This window comes from Arvicola amphibius, chromosome 6 (assembly GCF_903992535.2).
Source record: "Arvicola amphibius chromosome 6, mArvAmp1.2, whole genome shotgun sequence".
Lineage (NCBI taxonomy): Eukaryota > Metazoa > Chordata > Mammalia > Rodentia > Cricetidae > Arvicola > Arvicola amphibius.
In genome coordinates this window covers 28,852,570-28,868,977 of record NC_052052.2, presented here as the reverse complement: position 1 = coordinate 28,868,977, position 16,408 = coordinate 28,852,570, and the positions used below count along the sequence as shown (strand labels likewise).

Sequence of the window (16,408 nt, the reverse complement as noted above, 5' to 3'; positions counted from 1 at the left end):
ACAGGCAGGTGGAGCTCTGTGAGTTTCAGGCCAGCCTGGTCTACAGAGTGAGCTCCCCCAACCCTGTCTCAACAAATCAAAAGACAAACAACAAAAACCCACTTCTTTAATTTTGTTACTTGGTGTGCATGTGGATCACACTCAGGGCCTTGTGCGTGCTGGGCAAGCGTGATAGATACCTTGGAGGTGTATCTCTAGCCCTACGCAAATAGTCATCTTTGATCACAAATGAACAAATAGACAACCTAGGTCTGAGGTCTAGGAACTAGACCAAAGGGCTGGCCAGAAAACTCAGTAGATAAAGGTGCTTGTCACCAAGCCTGATGACCTAAGTACAATTTCTGGAACCCATATGGTGGAAGGAAAGAGCCAACTCTCACAGGTTGTCTGATCTGCACAAGTGCCTGTCCATCCCTCCATCCCTTCACCCCCTCTCTCTGATAAAAGAAAGGAAGGAAGGAAAGAAGATACAAAACAGCTAGCTCACTTTTGAAGATTAACCGTAAAATCACACAGCCTAATGGTTCACTTGAACGATATCATGAATTCAAGTAGGATAAACCTTCAGGTGCCTTAAATTCTCATCATCTTCCTCTGGATCATATATACACACATATTAGATCAAATATTAGGTATAGTCAGTATTTACTGAAACCATAAATAAAGACTTCTTGTAAAACATCTTAGTCTGGGTTGACACTGCAGAGAGATGAATTCTATCTTTTCAAAAGCTGATTGTCCCTGGAACAAAACTGATGTTTTTTTCCTTTTACGCTTTGATGTTTTAATTAAAGACTGATTAATATTAGGAAATGTCTCTCCTAAAGACGCTGACTCAGCCGATGCCTCTGCATGGCAATGGAGGAGATAATGTGGTGGTGTGTGATGAAAGTTACAGTTAATTAGGACTCTAAGATTATTAAAGCTGATCTGATGAGCAACTGGGTGGCTAGGAAACTCACTGAGCCGGTAATGTGCTCTGGTTAATTCTGGTTAATGACTTGAAAATAATATTGACTTATAGAGCACAAAAACTAACTGAAGTGCAGGAGTAACTATATCAGAAACAGGACCAGAAAAACTGGCAATCGAGTACTTAGTCGAAGACTGAAGGAAAAGACTGGGATAAAGAAACCAGTCGGTTCTGAAGGATGCCACCACTTAGTTCATCAGGTTGATGGCTCATGCATTGATTTGGGAGAAGAATAAGCACTGCCAAGACAAAGGTGAAGTCAGAAGCACAGGAATTCCACCTTGGAAACCCATGTTTTAAAAGGCTACAGGATGACTTACGTCCCTGCTTTCTGTGGGAACCATATGCGTACACGCTGACGGTCCAACTGCACCAGCTCTCAGTCTTTCAAGAGGGAATCCTTTGTTCCAACTAGCATCTGATAAAATGACACTGAGATCAGCACTCCCGTCTGGTGCAGGGGCTGATGCCATTCCACAACACACCCTACAGGAAGTAGCTTGAGATACACAGCTGATTGATGTCCACAGCAGGAACCTTGTGGCAGGGTGGGGACTGGTGAAGCACAGAGAATTCTTTAGCCACTGAGTCAAATCAGTTCACAAAGATCCTGACCGCAGAAGTCATCCCAGGAAGCAACCCTATTTCTTAACTAAATTTTAGTAAGGTGAGGAGAGCCACTGAAGCTTCTCTATGCAGTATTCATGTAGTCTGAAGGAAGATTAAAAAACAAAAAACAATCCCTATTGTAGCACAAATACTAAAAGCACAGAGACAGATAGGTATTGGGGTTCAAACTGAAGATCAGAAAAGCAAAGCAGCCAACCACTAGAGAGACCTTTTACCTTTACCAAATCTTCAGAGCAAAAGGGTGAGATCCTGTCCTCACGAGTCCTCAGACTGAAGACTGGGACTGCAGTCCTGTCTTATATTCCTCTCTAGTGCTGGGGTCAAAGGTGTGAAATGTTTCTCTTTCAGATTGATTCACTCTCATGTAGCCCAGGAGGGCCTTTGAGTTCTGGGAGTAAAGGTGTGTGCCAACACCCCTGGCCTGTATGGTTGACTAGTGTGGCTAGCTTTGCATTCTGATCTTCAGGCAAGCTTTATTTATTAAAACACAAATAAAATATCATTATACACTATCTTTCTTTTTTAATATTTATTTTTATTTCATATATATTGGTATTTTGCCTACAGGGTGCCAGATTCCCTGGAACAGGAGTTACAGACAGCTGTTTCAGGAATTGAACCCTGGTCTTCTGGAAGAAAAGTCAATGTTCTTATCAGCTAAGCCATCTTCAGCCCTACACTATCTTTCTGCTATCTTTCTAAAAATGGGTTGAGTAACTTTTTCAATGCGAGGAACTACCCTGTGTATTTTAGAATATCCAGTAGCAATCACTAGACACCATTAGCAGTCTTCCTATTGCTGACTGCACTCAGGAGACAGAGATCTGTGAGTTCAAGGCCAGCGAGGGCTACATAGTGAGATCCTATTTCAAAACCACCACCATCAAAACAACAACAATAAAAACCCAAAACAAAAAAGCAAAGAAAGAAAGAGAGAGAGAAAAAAAAAGGACACTGTTTCTTGGGCATTGCACAAATGCTCCAGGTGAGGAACCACTGGCATAGTATAAATCTCATTACCAAACACACCAGTTCCATTCAAAAGTTTATTTGCTAATTTGCTTGAGCAAGTTATTTTTAAAAATACATTATTTTTTAAAAATTATGTGTATATGTCTGTATGTTTCTGTGTGAGTTTGTACTTAGGTACTGAGGATCTTCTGGACCTGGAGTTGGTTACAGGTGGCTGTGAGCAGTGTGGTGCTGGGAACTGAACTTACATCTTCCCTCTGAAGAACAGAAAGCACTTAACTACTGAGTATCTCTCCAGCTCCATGCTTGAGTAAATTTGTTTTTTCCTCTTAAACTTAAGTTCTCCCTATCCCCTGAGGGTTTCTTTGTGTAACCCTGGCTATCCTTGAACTCACAGAGATCTGTCTGCCTCTGCCTCCTAAGTGCTGGGATTAAAAACGTGCGCTAGCACTGCCCAGCAAGTCAAAATTTTCTTCTCTGCAAGCTGAGATTTTAAATGCCTGATTTACAGAAGGGTTATAAGAACTTATTTAGACTTTCTTGCTGACCTCCCATTACAGTCTTACAGTGACTCTTTGTGCATGTTTCCCACTGTTAACTACCCTTCAAAGTACTGGAACAGAGCAAGTAAGGCTAGACTGAAAAGCCCCTGAACTGCAAGAAGCACAGTGCTTATGCACAGTACTGGTGGCAGGAGTATCACGTGAGGGCCTCGGGAGTGGCCCTTGCATTAATCTTGCACAGCTATCATGAAAAACTCATTTGAAAAGGACTGATTGTTTCAGAGTCTTACAGAAGGCTAAGAGGAAACACATTCTCATAGCCAGGTTTTTCCAATTATGACAGCTGAGACTTGGGGCATATCCATTTGGCAGGAGGCAGTCCTTTTGGGCAGTGACCTGACTGGATCGCCTGTGGCATTAACTTTATTCTTGGCAAAGTAGACAACTATACCAACTGTCAGATCAGAGATGTTCTATGTCCCCAAAAGGTTTGTGCACTAGCTTCAAAGTACCCAGGTTTTCCTATACTGTCCAAACTGGCTTTGAACTCCTGGCCTCAAGGAACCCATCTGCCTTAGCCTCCAGCAGCCGGAACTACAGGCATACATGACTACATCAGGCTCCTGTATTTTTTTAAAGGTTAGGCTAAGGCTGAGACCACTTGCACCCATTCCTAGACATAGCAATAAACTGTCTAGTTCCGCAAGTCTGTGATGATCTCCACAATTCATGTTTACTTAATTGAATATTCAACAACACTTTTTTTTTGCACAGACTGTATTCTGCTTTTTTTCTGGAAATATTTTCCTTTCTTTCTGTACAAAGCTATATGATGCCTTGCAGTTGTGAATGCTAGGTACGATACTGTATATAGTTTCCATAAGCTCAAATCCAAGTGCTCAGTCCTTTTATTTGGTTGAGAATATATTTGTTTACTGTTTAAAAAATCTTTTTGCTATCAAAAGTGAGATTCATCAGCACTTGTTGATGATATTCCAGTTAACATTTACTGAGGCACAAGGCTTCTCAGGACAATGCAATGGCTAAAGGCTTCAGATTATGCCAAGTGATGCTTATATTTAAAATACTAAATGGCAATACTTTTAAAATAATTTTATTAGAACTTAGTTTTTGAGATTATAATATAATCAGATCATTTTCTTCTTTACCTTCCCTTCCCTCCCTCTAACCCATGTTAGCTTTGCTCTTTCAAATTCAAGGCTTCTTTTCCTTTAGTTGTTGTTATATGCATATGTGTGTGGGTACACACACACACACACACACACACACACATTCCTTCCTAAATATAAAAATACAACTTGCTCAGACTTTATAATGTTACTTATATGTGTTTTCAGGGCTGACAACTTGCTGATTAGATCACCAATTAGGGAAGACAATTCCTCTGCCTCTGTTTTTCTTGGTTGTCAGTAGTCCTTTTGTCTGGCGGGTAATACTTTAAAAAGAGAACTAGAAAAGGTTGGACATAACGCAAAAAGTTGTTTTGCCTCCTCCCCATTCAGTTGGTAGTGGAAGTGGAGAGGGTTACTGGAATGCGTTGGAATTCTGGGGGGTGAGGGTGGAGGGTGGTCACATAAGGGTTATAAATACCAGCAGTCAAACTTTGGGTTGGTTCCAGAGAACAACTGACATACTGTAATCTCCCTTAAAGGCACAGAACAAGGAAGTGCCCTGAAGTATTTCCACCAAGGAAGCTCCAGTGCATCACCAGCTGAATACCTGAGCTAACAACTGCATGCCAGGGAAAGTTTCTAGGAGAATTTCAACCAGACACAAATTATTGTCACCAGAAAAACAAAGGCTTCAGAGCTGGTCTAAAGGCAGGCTGACCTAGAGGCAGTGTTGCTAACACACAGTCATAATCGGATTACCAGGAGGTTGCCTTCAATACAAATATTTAACTTAATCAGCTAGTACCCATCCCAATTGAGGCGATGTTCTCCCAGAGCAGACGTTCTAAAGAAGGGCAGCTCTGCCTTCAGGGGGCCTTTGGGAATATCAGGTACTTACAAGTGGGAAGCTACTATTGCTAGTACATACAGGTCAGAGATGCTGCTCAACACTCTCCAATGAGCAAGACAGCTCCCGACAATAAAAAACAACTGAACTAAAAATGTTTACAAGCTGAAGGTGAGAAAGCCACTTTAGGGTATTTTCTTCCTTGGATCCCAGTTGCCACTAGAGTAGCACTACAGGATGCTTGTTTGAAAAAGAAATAAAGAAAAAAACGAAACAAACAAACAAACCTCAAAAGAGTCCAAGGTTCAGTTAGTACTAGGCAAAGGAGGAAGCTAGAGGGCGGAGTCTGCCTCCCTTTGGCTACTTTAAAGGGGGTGTCTAACCCTGCAGTGACAAGACAGGTTTTCCCAGCTTTGATTTTCCCTTCTCTCCCAAGGCAGGTAGATAATGATGACCTCATTTGCTTTATGGGCTAGTGACTCATTCTCAGGCAGGTGTACTAACTGGCAAACCTTGGGCCAACTGATAATACCTTTGTTCTATGGAGAAAGGAACGAACAAGTATCTGCAAATTGGCAGTCTTTTGGTACCATGCTGGGCTCCATCGGCCAAGGGTTTTCATCTGTGCACACAAGAGGTTGTACAAGCTTGTTTACCACGGGGGGTGGGGAGAGAATCAAAGGACTGACTGAAGAGCTTCTGCTCTGGTTTGCTAGAAGGCTACCTGACTCTGTCAGACAGAAGCTGCAAGTATCACTGACCCTAAACTCTGTTCAGCTTGAGTTAGGGCAACAGTTCTAGTCTGTGGTCACATATCAGATATTTACATTACAGTTATGAAGTAGCAATGAAATAATTTTATGGTTGGTGGTCACCACAACATAAAGAACTATATTAAAAGGTCACAGCATTAGGAAGGTTGAGAACCACTGGGGTAGAAGAGGACAGTGCTAAACCTGCTGCTGCACCTACACCCTGCTAGCCAGCCTCAAAAACAAGGAAGTGGGGGTTGGTGATATAGTTTACAAGGTAGAATACTTGCCTAGAGCTCCATAAAACTTGGCATGGAAGCTTGTAATCCCAGCAGCTGAGGCAGAGACAGGGGGATCAGAAGTTTAAGGCTAGCCTAAGCTACAACCCCGTCTCAAAACCAAAACTAAAAGATTGACTGGATTGGATGCCTCAAATGTACCATCAGGTAACATTTATTACACAATGTGGGAAACTTGGCAGACCCTAGGAGATTCTTTTTTTTATTTTTTTATGGTTTATTTAACTTTTTATTTTATGTGCATTGGTGTGAAGGCGTCAGATCCCCTGCAACTGGATCTTCAGACAGTTGTGAGCTGCCATGTGGGTGCTGGGAATTGAACTCAGGTCCTCTGGAAGAGCAGTCAGTGCTCTTAACCACTGAGCTATCTCTCCAGCCCCCTAGGAGATTCTTTTTTTATATTTATTTATTTATTATGTATACAATATTCTGTCTGTGTGTATTTCTGCAGGCCAGAAGAGGGCACCAGACCCCATTACAGATGGTTGTGAGCCACCATGTGGTTGCTGGGAATTGAACTCAGGACCTTTGGAAGAGCAGGCAATGCTCTTAACCTCTGAGCCATCTCTCCAGCCCCCTCCCCTAGGAGATTCTTAAGCCTATAGTTTATCCTAATCACAGGCACGAAACCCACATAGACACAGATGTTGTTCATTATGTGATGCTCAAACTATATCCTTTCTGCCTGGGCTTCAAGCATGACTCTTGTTGGGGAACAGGGGTGCAAAGGACAGGTGAAGTTAAGACTCAGAATGTCTATCTACAGACAGTTTCCAATGAGGAAAGCTTCTTTTACCAGACTGAATAGGTTTGTTTGTTTTGTTTTGTTTTCCGCTCCCCTACCCTTCCCAGGAAGGTCACACTAGGAGAATTCTTTGGCTCAAGTTTCAGTGTTATAAACAAAGGTCCCTCCTTTCTTATTAATCTCCTGTTAGACATACACAATTCCTTTTCCTCAATAATCAGAAATGGGATTTCCTGAAGAGGTTAGCTAACAGCTTCTCCTCACAGTTTTTTGAAAACATGCTTCAGTCATGGTTTCTGGAAAGGCCCCTTCCTGTCTATTTCCCACAGTAAGAGATGGAACCATGGTGAATGTTTCAATGCAGATGGCTGAGGAATTTACTTGCTTAGAATGGAAAAGGGTCTTCTGTTGGTGTCTGAATGATACCCCACCAGCCAACCAGATTCTACAAGTCACCCAGAGGCAACCAAAGGAGAATCTTACCTAGGAATAATGACTTTTATTTTTCCACATCATGGAAACTATTTCCCACAGACTAACTGCAACCTATGGGTTTATCAGCACTGCTGTGCTAAGGAAGCCTGAGGATCTCCATAGACTGGACTATCTGGCTATCCCCAAAGGAGTTAGTCAAGTCAAAGCACGGCCTGTGTTTCTGCCTCGCAGATTCTTATCTTCCCTCAGAGCATGTGCTAAAGAAAACTTTAAGCTAAAATGACTTTTAATATGTATTTTCATTTGATTTTTCTTATTAAAAATGATTTGCATCTGAAAGTTGAGTCGATCTTTATGAATCCAGTCTGCTGCTGGGGCAAGGGCAGATTAATCAATTGCTGAACTACAACACATTAATCCAGAAGCTCAACCCCTATTCCCATAGTGAAAATGATTCAGTCCTTAGAATAGGTTCAAAAAGACAATTATACAACTTCTAGAGGGCTGGGCAACTGGCTGAGAGTTTCTCTCTCATTGTTTTCATTTCCCAAGAGCTCAGCCAAAAGAATGCTCCTCCCTCCTTGACCAAAGCCTCTGCTGGGAGGAGGCGGAAAAAAGGCTTCCCTATTAGGGAAGTTAGTGACTCCGACTTGACCACAGACCTGGGGTGGTGGGGAGGGGGTACTGGCCATTTGGACTTTAACAAAGCACTTCAGCACCCTCCTCCCTTCACTTTTAGGCTTGCCATGCCAACATCCACCACTCCCTTCCCCCACCCCTGTAGATAAACACCCTGCCAGTACCCAGCTGACTGATTCCAACCTTTATAGCCATAATATTCAGTGGTAGGAAGCTTATTCTTAGAAAACAACGAAGCTAGCTGGCTCTAACAGCTCAGCAGCTACTGAACTCTGAGCGCCCTGAGGGAACTAACAGGCTAGACATAAAAGCAGTAATGCCCAGCAATGCCTAGTGAATCTTCTAGCCTCATCAAATTCCAGAACATCTCTCAAAACCCCTTTGGGGTCGAATGACACTTTCGCAGGGGTCTCATATCAGAGATCCTGCATTTCAGATATTTGCATCATTATTCATAAGAGCAGCAAAGTTACAGCTATGAAATAGTAACGAAGATAATTTTATGGTTGGGGGGGTCACCAAAACATGAGGAACTGTAGTAAGAGGTTGAGAACTACTGCAGTAAACCAAGAAAAAAAAGTCTTATCAAATACAACACAACTTATGCCCTCCAGGTGCTCCTTTTTAAATTTCTATCTAGCCAGGCGTGAGAGGCAGAGGCAGGCGGATCTCATTGAGTTTGAGGCCAGTCTAGTCTACAAGGTGAGTTCCAGGACAGCCAGTAACTGTTACACAGAGAAGCCCTGGCTCAGAAAAAAAAAAAAAAAAAAAAAAAAAAAAGCATCTAATGCTTTTGAAATACGGCCATATAGCCCAGACTGGCCTTGAACTCATGATCTCCCGACCACAGCCTCCCTTGTGCTGTAATTACAGTCATGTGCCACCATGCCTGACTAATACAATGTTCACAGCTTGTTTACTTCATTTTCTAGCTCACTGTCGACCAGGCTGCTACAGGCAGAGCCAGCGACTGCTGTGGGAGTGACGGCAGCAGTACACGTGGGGTCCTTCAGGAGATGGTTTCAGAACCCCGTACTTACCCAGATTCACACATTCTCAATCCATGTTTAAAAGTCACATAGTATTTGTATCTTCTCATTTACTTTAAATCATATCTAGGTTACTTATAATACCTAATGCAATATAGATCATGTTATGCTATATTTTTTTAAACTTTATTTTTTATTGTTATATTGCTATTTCTTACACTTTGGGTTTCTTCCTAAAATATTTTCAATTTGTAGTTAGTTGAAACCAGCTATACAGAGAACAAAATATAATGCTTAACATCATGGTAGTGGGGAAAAAATTTCAAAATTACCTCCTCACTATTTATCTATATAGGTCGTCAGTCTGACCAGTACAACACTGTAGAAACCCCAAACAAGAACTTAATAGGTACTCAGACTATGGTGACTCAGGGACATTTACTACAAAGCAGCCCCAAGTATTTCTTGTATCCTCGAAAAATCACCATAAGAGAACAATATCTTCTAATGTCAACCTGTACTCTTTTTTTTTTTTCTTTTTGAGACAGGGTTTCTCTGTAGCTTTGGAGCCTGTCCTGGAACTAGCTCTTCTAGACCAGGCTGGCCTTGAACTCACAAAGATCCACCTGCCTCTGCCTCCCCGAGTGCTGGGATTAAAGGCGTGCGCCACCACCGCCAGGCCTGTACTCTTTTTTTTTTAAAGATTTATTTATTTATTGTGTATACAGCGTTCTGTCTGCATGTATGCCTGCAGGCCAGAAGAGGGTGCCAGATCTCATTACAATTGGTTGAGAGCCACCATGTAGGTGCTTGGAATTGAACTCAGGACCTCTGGAAGAGCAGCCAGTGCTCTTAACTGCTGAGCCATTTCTCCAGCTCTCAACCTGTACTCTTCATGGAAAATGTATGCCCAATACCCTGTTGAGAAAATGAGGCAAGCTGGGGTCACAGCTTAGCAGAATACTTGCCCAGCAAGTTGCAGGCCCAATACTTGTATACAAAAATTTTTAAATAATTTGTCCACAAACCAGGATCTGCTGAGATGAACCTATTTTGTAGCCTATAGGGATAGATGCCAGTTTTCCCATTGCCGATGAAACAGAGGTATGTGCAATGGGTCTGAATTTTCTCTAACTACCAAACACTACTCAGCTCTGATGACCTTTTGTAGCTACAAATTACAGTCTCCAAATGTGGCTTCTGCCTATGTCACACTAGGATCTAGGGTCTATAACGTTATAACCTTCCAGGGTTAGTGTGCCTCTGTTTTGGTGCCAGTAGCCCCTTCCTCCTCTGAGATAAGGTCTTGCTTTAAAGGCTGTCCTAGAACTTTCGATGTTGTCTCAGATGCCTAAGACCTGAGGTTACAGGCGTGTGCCACCGTGTCCTCACTTTATATTCTCATGGCAGCAGTGTCATCTGCGGGAGTAACTAGCACTGGTGACACAATGAAGTGCTACCTATACTATTTCCAAATCTATTCCTTGTGCCATGAAGGGTATGCCAGCAGAATGAGAGACTTTTGGGTAACTGTAATTACAGGAATCTTGAACCAAGCACCTGACCAGCAAACCCACACTTTAGGGTCCAGTCATTTGATCACCTCCTGTTATTTTGATTTAAACTCAAAATTTTAGTACCAGAAAGACTAACTATGGTAAAGGACTAAACACTTTGCAATTAAGGCAGAACTTCTCCAACTCTCCTACAGGTAAGGAACTTGTACTTGAGGAGTGTCAGGAGGATTTATGGGCTGCTTGTTGCAAGTCAGAGATTTCTTTGACTCAATGTTTCATTTAATAATTCATAAAAACCTTACATAGTTTCATATCAATAAAGTCTCCCTGAAAGGTGTGCAAAATTAACACTTCAAGAAATGGCTAGGGCTGGAGAGATGGCTCAGCGGTTAAGAGCATTGTCTGCTCTTCCAAAGGTCCTGAGTTCAATTCCCAGCAACCACATGGTGGCTCACAACCATCTGTAATGAGGTCTGGTGCCCTCTTCTGGCCTGCAGACATACATACCGACAGAATATTGTATACATAATAAATAAATAAATAAATAAATAAATAAAAAGAAATGGCTAATAATAGCTCAATTTGAAAAACAGGACTATGAATACAATTTCAATGTAGTAACCAAATCAGTTAATTTGAAAGTCCAAGAAATCATGAGGAGATTCTTAGGCTAAGAGACAAGGCTTAAACACTTTCTTCCATATCCTTAACTGGCTATAAAAATGGAAAGAAACTACAACAGAAAAATGTTCAAAGACATTTTCTTAGACTTCCACACAAGTGCTTTAGTAGTAATGGAAGTGAGAACAAGGAAATCAGGACCCAAGAGAAAAAAATGCAATCTCAACTGTCATCTAAATTTTAAGTGATCTAAATTTTAAGTGAGAAAAAGGAGAAGAAAAAAAAAGGAGAGCAAGACTTACCTTAAAATCTGCCAGCTGCTGGCTGATGACATCTACTTCAGTGCCCACAACCCACTGGAGTGCTTCGGCCTCCTCCGCAGCTGCCGTGGCATCATTGAGCGCTTTCAGTTTCCTATAGAAGTCCTCCACCCGGCCCAGTGTGAGCTCCAGCTGCTCCTGGCGGGCTTTCCCTCTCTCTGTCAGTTTACCACACTGTTTATTAAGGGCTTCTAGCTCCCTCTTGAGACCTAGTAAGTCCAAAGTCCCCTCTTCCTCCAACATTTTTCGACACTCTGCTTCAGAGTCCTCTATGTCAACCCTCAGGGCTTGGATCTTGTTAAGGAACAGCCGCACATCCTCAATTTGTGACTGGAGGCTATCCGTGTCTCTACCAATGGCTCCCATGCCATCTAGCTCATCATCCAGGTCAGCCAACTGAGAAAACATTTCCCGAACTCGACAGTGAAACTGCCCAATCCCCTCTAGCTTGTTTTCCATGGTCAGGCAGCCACTGTTCACTCGTTGTTTCACTTCTAGGAACTCTTGCTGGGCGACCTCAGCCTGATGCACAAGTGGGGAGGCATCAGATCCAGCTGGAGCATCTTCCACCAGTCCCCGAGTGAAGTTCCTCAGGTAGTCTACCTGAGGCTCCAGGGCCTGCAGAACTTCTTGCTGAGCTCTTAGCTTCTCAAGATTTTTGTTGCTACAGGCTTGAGAGCCCAGAGCATCGAAGATTTCAAGCTGGTGTTTGGCTCCTTCAACCTTCTTTTCAATATTCTTAAAGCTTTCCTGGAATTCCTTGAGCCTCTGAGTCATTTCTTCTAGAGAGCCTGTTTTGGCCTGTAGCTCCTCTGTAATGGCATCCATGTTCTGGTTGAGTCCAGCCTTCTCATCCCGGATCTCATCTTCATCTATTTCTGAAGAATTGATCAGAATGTCAGCAGCACTATTCAGTACTTCCAGCAGGGTGCGACGTTTCTCTGCCTCAGTCAGCATTGCCTTTGACCTCAAGAGGCTGGCCTCCAACTGCACTGGATCCAAAGTAACCTGCAACTCAGACATCTTGGCCTTGCAATCTTCTATCCAGGGCACAAGGTCTTCCACATGCCACTGATATTTCTGAGCTTTCTGCATACAGTCCTTGAGCCTAGACTGTCGGTCTGCAGTTTTTTTACTAAGGTCTTCCCAGTGGCTTTTGAGTTCAACCAACTGATTTTGTAAAGTTTTTTTCTCTTCTCCAGGAGGCACAGAAAGCAGTAGAGATTCGCCCTCGGCCACAATCACCTCATAGGAACCACTGTGTTGATTAAGGTTCTTCTGAAACTCTTCATTCTCTTGTAGCTGAGACTGGAGTCGCTCCAATTTTGCAGAAATTGGGCAGATTTTTGCTTGCTGGCTTTGTTTTTCATCCAACCAGGTCCTCAGCTCATCAAACATTTGTTGGAATTGCTGGGTGCTGGCGAGAGCTGCCTGGAGTCTGTTCATGCGATCAGCTAACATAAGAAAATGAAATTAAAATCAATCAAGCCTGAACATGGGATATAAAATGTTTGCTAACAGGGTATGGTTTAATCTTAAGAACAGAAAATAAATATTGAGAATCTACCATAAAAATATGTATAAAGCCAGGTTCCTATACACATATTCAATCCTCTTATTAATCATGTAACATGACCTGACATGTCTAAGTCATAACATTTCCAGAACAGGAACAAGTCAATAACAAAATTTTTCTTAAAAAAAAAAAAAAAGTCCAAAATAGGGTAGAGAGATGGCTCAGCAGTTAGGAGTACTGACTGCTCTTGTAGAGGACTGACCCATGTTTGGTTCCTAGTACCATGGCAGCTCACACCTCCTTGTAATTCTAGTTCCAGGGGTGTAGACACCCCTTCTCAGTCTCTACAGATACTACATGTAAGCAATGATAAAATTAAAAATGAAAAACTTGAAAATTGCAAAATACATTATAACTTTGCATAATGGGGTCAAGGCTATGCATGCCCATAAACAGAAACATAGAACAACATACAGAAAACAAGTACTTCAGCTAAAGTGTGTATAGAACTCCACCCATCAGTGCATGCTTGGACACGAGCGCCTGCAGGCTAGCTGATGTAATATTAGCGCTTCTATCTCCAGGACTGTGTTCAGTTATGTGGAGCTCCATATATGCCGTGCTCAATGGATAATAACCACAACAGCTCTCATGATTACTGGAAGTAAGGCTAGGATGACATTATGCCAACCCTAAAAAGTGACTTAAGGGTCACCCTCAAGTCTTGGCCTGCTGTGCTGTTCTTTTGCTATTCTCACTTCAGCTCACCTGCAAGCTCTTCTAAGCCTTGGAGTGGCAGGGCAACTGTCTCCAAACGTTTCTTCAGCTCATCCTTGAGGTACTGCTCACCAATGAGCAGTGAGAGTTCATCACACAGCGCCTGAGCCTCCTTAATCTCATTGTCTAATTGTCCCAAGTCAGACCGAATCTCACTGGTTTCCTCTAGTTGCTGCTTTACAGCATCAGGCTGGGTGCTGATGGCTGACTGGCTGCTCAGTCGCTGTCCAACTGCTTTCACCTTTCCTGATAAGTCCTGGAGCAACTCTTGGTACTGTGTACTTTTAACAATAGCTTGATCAATTTGGCTGGAACGGGAGTTAAGCTTGTCAGTGAGCTCAACCCACTTCTGATTGATGCTTTGGAGTTCTCTCTGCACGTGGCTGGTGGATGGAGAGATATCTCCAGGCCCTGTTAGGATGCCTTGAGCTGCCTCATTCAGCTGCTCATGCTGTTGCCTTCGTGCTTCAAATTCCTTCAGCATAAACTGAAACAGAAATGACACAGAGAAAACAGATCTAAAAGCAGTATCAAAACAAAAACTGAGTTTGAATTGTGCCAGTCCATTTTGAAAATAAGCCATAAAACTCCAGGGACCAGACTACTAAAATGATGTAGCATTATCTTAAGAATTGCTTAATATGCTGGGCTATGGTGGTGCACTCCTTTAATCCCAGCACTTGGAAAGCAGAGGCAGGGGGATCTCTGTGAGTTCAAAACCAGCCTGGTCTACAAAGTGAGTTCCAGGACAGCCAAGTTAACACAGAGGAACCCTGTGTCAAAAAACAAAACAAAACACAAACAAATCTGAGGAAAGAGAACCTTGTCTGGGGTAATGAAATCCACTGACCAGAAGAAGCACTCAAACCCAGATTCCATGAAACCCATTTCTTTGTTCTAAGTGTTAATCTTCATTGCTCACCTGGACCTGCTGTTTCTGTGCATTCAACATGTTGGGGTCAATAGATAGGGGTCCCAGAACTCCCATCATCAGTTCCTTCTCCATCAGCCAAGGGCGGAGCTGGGATTCTGCGGTTTGGAAGCAGGCCAGATGGCTTGCAGATTCTTCTAGCTGCTTTTGGCGAGCCACAGTAACCTTGGTGGCCTTTTCCCATCGGGAATCTGTTGAGAGGAAATGAGAGAATGCCGTTGGCCTGGTCTCTAAGCTGTATTCCTAATATACAACAGGAAATGACATAAGAGCCATTATTCAACATTTTTAAAAATTAAAAATAATTTAAGAACTAAAGTAATACAAATAGTTCTGTATTCATTGGGCTGGCAGTAACAAGAAACTACACTGATGAAAGTGAATGGAGGCCCCCTGGCCCCCACAGGCTATAAGATGAATTACATAAATTATCTTGTGATATTTATTAGTTAGATATACAATTATATACATAAAATATATCTTCTTTTCATGAAATATCCACCTAAATTATGTGTAGTCAAATACTATGAACACACAATTTACTTATCTCTTTATTAGATTATTTCCCATTTCTCTTTTAATTTAATTTTAATTATGTATGTCAGTGTGTGGGTTTGTGCACACGAGTGCAGTACTCTTCAGAGGCAGAGGTTACAGACGTCTGTGAGCTGCCTAGCATGGGTGTTGTAAACTGAACCCTGGTCTACTAAAAGAGCAGAATGTGCCTGTAACCACTGAGCCAACTCTCTAACCCCAGGTTTTTTGTTTGTTTTTTTTTCTTTTTTGATACAGGGTCTTCCTATGTGGCCCTGACTGGACTAGAACTTGCTATACAGTCCAGGCTAGTTCAGATTTACAGAGAATTACCCATTTCTACCACCAAGTGCTGGAAGAAAGGTGTGGGGGTCACCACTTCCCACTTTCATTTTTATGCTCAATATTCTCTTAAACTTCTAATCAGAGTAGACTATCAGCTTGACTTGTCCTAGAAAACCAGATTTCTGTTGACTTAATTTCTAAAATTTTCCCTATCCAGGTCATTTTCTGGTCCTAGAGAGACAGAGACAGGCCTTTGCTTGCTTTCAAAAGTTAATTGAACCTAATTCCAGCTTTACAGGGGGTACTGAGATTTGCAATTTGCTTTGGAGACAAGATATTTTAAGTATAAAACATTCCTGTGATGACTTACTGAGCTCTTCTTGCATTTTTTTCCAGTTTTCTGCTTCTTTTGAGTTGGGATATGTCCTCAGTAATCCAGCCAGAGCTTCCTTTACTTTCTGGATCTTAGGAGAATTCTGTTCCAATTCAGTCAGGACAGCCTAGGAGAAAGTATATCATACATGCCATGAGATTCTGGGGGCAGAAACATGGCTTTGTGTGTGGTAGAAATGATTGGAAGACTGACTGGATGGAAACCCTCACTTGTTCTGGCCCTGTGTATGGCTTGTTTCATGAACTTAGCTTCAGTATTGACTCTACAATGAAAGTGACAAGATCTGAGTTCATTTAAGCACGTCAATAAAACTCAACTAAGTAGGGATCATCACTTCTTATTAGTTGGAAGTGCCAAGATAAGATTAAGATTATGGCAAATCTTAGTAGTTGGAGAGCTGACATGCCATACTCAATTGGGATATTTAAAATTTTGGAGAACATTTTCATAAGAAAAATTTTATGTTCTTATATTTTCTGATAATTTCTTTAGTCCACATTTTAATTTTTTTTAAACAAGTTTTTGTGAGCCACCATGTGGTTGTTGGGAATTGAACTCAGGACCTTTGGAAGATCAGGCAATGCTCTTAACCACTG

At 42.1% G+C, this 16,408-nt stretch overlaps 1 protein-coding gene across 10 annotated transcripts in view; it reads right to left on the bottom strand.

The window, feature by feature from the left end:
• LOC119816258 (microtubule-actin cross-linking factor 1) overlaps positions 1-16,408 on the bottom strand; it is a 319,531-nt gene that overhangs the window by 69,554 nt on the left and 233,569 nt on the right. For all 10 annotated transcript variants that reach the window (XM_038332756.2, XM_038332759.2, XM_038332757.2 and 7 more), the window contains 4 exons: positions 15,789-15,918; positions 14,591-14,790; positions 13,660-14,155; positions 11,358-12,829 (listed from right to left, as the gene is read on the bottom strand). In XM_038332756.2, the coding sequence (XP_038188684.1) occupies positions 11,358-12,829; positions 13,660-14,155; positions 14,591-14,790; positions 15,789-15,918 (2,298 nt within the window). The remainder of the gene's footprint in view (positions 1-11,357; positions 12,830-13,659; positions 14,156-14,590; positions 14,791-15,788; positions 15,919-16,408) is intronic.